Genomic DNA, 5,784 nt, shown 5'->3' with positions numbered 1-5,784 from the left:
CGATGGGAAAGCGGTGACCTCACCGGATCTACGTGTCCCGAAGTGTGTGGCCCCCGACCAATGACAGGGGTCGGTCCGTGGTCGCTAGGAGACGGCGGCGTAAGGGCCCGAGTCCCGAGTCCCAACCGGGTGGCTGGAGAAGTTGGGACCCGCTGAGCCCCGCTGAGCCCCGCTGAGCCCCGCTGAGCCCGCCGAGCCCCGCCGAGTCCCGCCGAGCCCCGCCGAAGCCGTCGAGCCCCGCCGAGCCCCGCTGAGCCCCGCCGAGCCCCGCTGAGCCCCGCCGAGCCCCGCCGAGCCCCGCCGAAGCCGTCGAGCCCCGCCGAGCCCCGCTGAGCCCCGCCGAGCCCCGCAGAGCCCCGCCGAGCCCCGCAGAGCACCGCCGACCTAGGCCCGTCGCCGAGCTAGAGCGCAGCCGAGGCCCAGCATGCCAGCCAAGAGGAGCGGTCGAGGGTCGTCCGGAGGCCAGAGGCAGGCCCGCTCCCGCACCGCCCGAGCCGAGCTGCTGTTCTCCGTGAGCCACGTGGAGCGTCTCCTGCGCGAGGGCCGCTACGCCCGGCGCCTGGGCTCGTCCGCACCGGTCTTCCTGGCGGCCGTCATCCAGTACCTGACGGCCACCGTCCTGGAGCTGGCGGGCAACGAGGCCCGCAACTGCGGCACGACACGCATCACCCCGGAGCTCGTGGACATGGCGGTCCACAACAACGCGCTGCTCAGCCGCTTCTTCGAGTCCACCACCATCTCCCAGGTGGCCCCGCCCCACGACTAGCGGCCGTCCTGCGCCACCCGGCCGCTCGGCCCGCCCGCCCCAGCCGGGCCCGCTCACCGCCGGGGCGGCCCGGGACGGGCTGGGGCCTCGGGCCCAGTCCCGCCCAGTCCCGACAAGGGGCTCAAGAACCCCGTGCGTCCAAGCAATAAAAGCCAAGGAAAGAAACCCGCGCGCGCGTGTGTGTGTGCGTGCGTGCGTGCGCTTCGGTCCCTCGGTGGGCCACGTGCTTCGGGGACGTCCCTCTCGTCGGAGGGACGAGGCAGGGTCTGGCAGGGGGGCGGGGAGGGCACACAAGAGCCCTTTCTCTCGGGGACGGTGCAGGGGAGTGGCCCCGGGTGGGTGGGACAGGCTGCCTGGGGGTGGGGCGCACAGAAGAGCCGTATCTCTCGGGGACGGTGCAGGGGGGTGGCCCCGGGTGGGACACGCTGGCTGGGTTGGGGGAGGCACAGAAGAGCCGTATCTCTCGGGGGTGGTGCAGGGGCGTGGCCCTGCGTGGGACAGGCGGGATGGGGGCGGGGGTCGCTGGCGCCCCCGAGACCCCCACATGGGCGCCGAGCAAGCCAGAGCCCGGGACCGTCCCGGGAGGGACGGGGTTCCTGGGGCTGCAGCTCAAGACCAGGACCGCGGCGTCGTGGTGGGGACAACGTGCGAGGGCGATCCCCCGGGGGTGGGATGGAGGGGTGGACACACCTGTCGGCGTGGACGCTGGTAGGGCAGGGGCTTGGACCCGAAGGTTGAGGAGGGACGGTGCGGGGGTGGCGGGCGGGGAGGGGGTGGGTTGGCCACCGCGAACCGTGCAGACTTGGCGGGGTGGACACACTTGGGGCGGCGGGCGGGGAGCGGGGACTCGGCCCTCGCGAACCATGCGGACCTGGCCTTAGGGCCACGTGGCGCCGCGGCTGGAGTTCCGCTCGGCTTCCGTTTAGAGACGCTAGGGGACGCCGGTACTAGCAACCCGGGCCGGCAGGCTGTCGCCTGGCAACAGCCGGCCCCTGGCCAGGCCCCGCCCCAGGACTGGCGATTTGCATAGACAACGCGAGGCCTCTCGTGGTGGATCCAGCGCTTTTGCCTAGTGCCAGCACAGGCACATGCGGTCGTGCGCCCCCGTCCCCACCCTCCCGCGTCGTGCCCCGCCCCCCCACCACCGGGGCATCACGCCCTCCCCTTCCCCCTCCTCCGGGGCGAGGCCTCTAGTCTCAGCTTTCTTGCATATGAACTTTGTCTCTGTTAAGGCTTTTCCGGAACCTTAATTTGCATTCATAACTTGCACTAGGAGGTAGGGTCTGCAAGCGGGAGTAATAAGTGAGTATGAGACCTACGTTTTTTAGGGTTATTTCTTTATGCCTTATGTAGTTTGAATTTTTATTAAGAAATTTTATGGCTACTGATTTCCTGCTAGTGTAGTGGTGTTTTACTGAAACTTTAATTTCTTCATTGTTATAATAAGAGCAGACGAGATCTAGTGTTCAGTGTAGTATGGCCGTAGCCTGTTATAATGACAACATAACACCTGTCCTCCATTTTAGGTAGTGATTAGAAGAGTTAAGGAGCAATTAAATATATAAAATATTATATGCATACATGTCTGTATAATAAATAAAATACATTTTAAAATTATAAAAATATAGTGCTAAAATAAGAATTTACTTAGACGGGATTGGTACTGTATGCAGTCCATGCAATTTATTTCTTTTGTGTTTTTTATTTTAGTTTTTGTATTTTCCAATAAAATCAACCTTTTTGGAGCCCAGTTCTATGAACTTAGCACCTGCATAGACGTGGGTATCCACCACCACAGTCAGGACATGGAACAGCTCCATCATCCCAGAAAAGTCTCTGGTTTGGTACTCCTGTCCCTTTTTAGTTGTGGTCCTTTTGGTTATTAACACTTTCTAAGAAGAGCCTGGGCTAAAAGTGTTGCATGGTGAACCAAGGTTCAACAAAGATTGAAAGAGAAAGGGAAACAGAGAGGTGTATCACTCATACCTCCTAGGAGAGGTACTCAGCATTTCTGGACCAACACATCGGGAAATCAAGGCAGAAATCAAGGCAGGGCACAAGCAGAAAGGGGGCAGCAGGGCCTGGGGCATATGCCTTACTAAAGTTCATAGGTGAAATGTTTCTGGGGTTTCTGGGCTAAGGCTGGGTTGACAAACAAAAAAGAGTGGTGTTTTGGTAAGCTCTGTGGGAGTCCTATCTAAGGGATCCATAAAGGGAGGAGCTGGGAGGCAGGAGAGACTGTTTAACACCAGGGGAACTGGGAGAGTCATTATCAGGTGCTTACACCTACTTGGGACTCTGCTGGTTGTCATCTAGGGCATGCACTTGAGGGCAGGTTACAGTCTGCGTAAGGCCCCTGTTCTCCATCTCTGTTGAACTGCTTTTCCCAGAATACCTTGTAAATATGCTCATCCAGTATGTCACCTTTAAAACTGACTCCTTTTACTCAACATATTGCTTTTGAAGTTTATCTAGATTGTTCATCTAGAATTTATCAATAGTTATTATTTTTTTAAGATTTTATTTATTTATTTGACAGAGGGGGGAGAGACAGTGAGAGAGGGAACACAAGCAGGGGGAGGGGGAGAGGGAGAGGCAGGCTTCCCACTGAGCAGGGAGCCCAACTCAGGGCTCGATCCCAGCACCCTGGGATCATGACCTGAGCCGAAGGCAGACGCTTAACGACTGAGCTACCCAGGCGCCCATCCTTCTGCGTTTTGATAAATCCATCTATCTGTGTAACCACCACCCAAAGATCTAGGATAGCACAGTTCATCACTGCAAAAACAATTCCCTCCTGTCCCTTCATAGTCAACTTTTTCCTTCCACACAACCACTGGTAACCACACTGACAAACTTTCTGTATCTATACCTAGGCACCCCAATAATTATGTTTTGTCAGCAAGTATTATTCCATTATATGGATATAACACCTTTTGTTTAATCATTTGCATATTGTACGACATTTTGGTTTCCACGATTTGGAAATTTTTAATATACTGCTGTAAACATTTATGGATAGGGTTTGCATAAACAAATTTTCAAGAATAAATGAAACAAGATGGGATCGGGACGGAGACAAACCATAAGAGACTCTTAATCTTACAAAACAAACTGAGGGTTGCTGGGGGTAGGGGATATGGAGAGGGTGGTTGGGTTATGGACACTGGGGAGGGTGTGTGCTATGGTGAGTGCTGTGAAGTGTGTAAACCTGGCGATTCACAGACCTGTACCCCTGGGGCTGATAATACATTATTTGTTAATTTAAGAATTTTTAAAAAACATAAATTTTCATTTCCTTAGGGCAAATACTAAGGATTCAAACTATTAAATCAAAAGTTCCCTCAGTCCCCTTACCAATTAACGTCATCTTCATTTCCTACAGGTAACCACTTTGATTTTATTTTTTCCTACCACATACTAGTTTGCCTGTTCTAGAACTTCAGATAAATTGAATCAGGCATGCAAGTACTTTCAGTGAAGCCTTTTTTGAGATTCATCCATATTTTTGCATGTATCACTGATCCATTCTTTTTCATCATTTAGTGTTATTTAGCTGTATTGATGAACTACACTTTATTTATATATTCAACTGTTGATGGATATCTGGACTGTTTTTAGTTTTTTATTATTATGAAAATAGCTACTATAAATGTTTATGTTCAAGATTTTGTATGCAAATATGGCTTTCATTTTCTGTGGATAATTCCTTAAAGTGGAAGTGTTAGGTAATAGGTTAGCTGTATATCTAACTTTATAAGAAACTGTTTAACTATTTTCCAAAGTGTTTGTACCATTTTACGCTTCCACTCTGTGTGAGGGACCCAGTTGTTCCATATCCTTGCCAATATTTCGTGTGGTCAGCTGGTTAGTTTTAACCATTCTACATTGGGTAGATATATAGTCATACCTCACCGTGGTTGTAATTTGCAATTAACTGGGGCACCTGTGTGGCTCAGTTGGCGGAGCGTCTGCCATCAGCTCAGGCCATGATCCCCAGGGTCCTGCTCAGCCGGGAGCCTGCTTCTCCCTCTCCCTCTGCCTGTTGTTCTGCCTACTTGTGCTCTCTGTCAAATAAATAAATAAAATCTTTGAAAAAATAATAATTTACAATTAACTAATGATGAAAGATATTGAGCACATTTCAATTTTCCAAGAGAGTGATGTTAAAATTTCCAACATGATTATAATTTTTCTGATATCTAAATAACCATTCCTGGAGTGCCTAGGTGGTTCAGTGGATTAAGCCTCTGCCTTCGGCTCAGGTCATGATCTCACAGTCCTGGGATCGAGCCCCGCATCGGGCTCTCTGCTCAGCAGGGAGCCTGCTTCCTCCTCTCTCTCTCTGCCTGCCTCTCTCTGCCTACTTATGATCTCTGTCAAATAAATAAATAAAATCGTCAAAAAAAATAAAGAACCATTCCAGTTTCCCTATGCCTTCTCTTTTTGTGATATATATTTATACATCCTTTTACTTCCGATTTTTCTGTTTTTATATTTGAAGAGCATCTCTTTTTAAAATCTAATTGCATTTTAATAACACTTAAAATGAGATCTATTCTCTTAATACATTTTTTAGTATACATTATTGTGGACTATAGGTACAATGTTCTATGTCAGATCTCTAGAACTTATTTATCTTGTTTATTTGAAACTTTATGCCCATTGATTAGCGACTTTCCATTTTGCCCTCCCCTCAGGCCCTGGCAACTACCATTGCACTCTCTGATTCTATGAATTTGACTATTTTAGATACATCATAAAAGTGTAATTGTGCAGGATTATGAATACCAGCTATGGCTATGTGATCAGTTATAGAAACAGGGATTGTAATTGACATGAGCATTTTTTCCTTCATTTATTATCAGTATGTTTGTGAGTTTGCGTGCATAAAATATCTGTTTTCTTCCCTCTTTTATCCTCTTATTATATAATATAGGGCACACTGAATTCATATCATAGTATTTAAGTATTCTTTTTTCTTAAAGATTTTATTTATTTATTTGACAGAGAGATAG

The 5,784-nt window shown here is 50.1% G+C and overlaps 1 protein-coding gene across 1 annotated transcript; it reads left to right on the top strand.

The window, feature by feature from the left end:
* Positions 1-424: 424 nt before the first annotated feature.
* On the top strand, positions 425-766 carry LOC308337274 (histone H2A-Bbd type 2/3-like; the record flags this gene model as incomplete). The annotated part of the gene is made up of 1 exon (XM_080795416.1): positions 425-766. The coding sequence occupies one exon, from the start codon at positions 425-427 to the stop codon at positions 764-766; it is 342 nt and encodes a 113-aa protein (XP_080651542.1).
* Positions 767-5,784: the final 5,018 nt, after the last annotated feature.

Source organism: Martes martes (assembly GCF_963455335.1).
Source record: "Martes martes genome assembly, chromosome: X".
Taxonomy (NCBI): Eukaryota; Metazoa; Chordata; class Mammalia; order Carnivora; family Mustelidae; genus Martes; species Martes martes.
The sequence above is the reverse complement of the archived record's forward strand: the minus strand, read 5'-3'. Positions and strand labels throughout refer to the sequence as shown.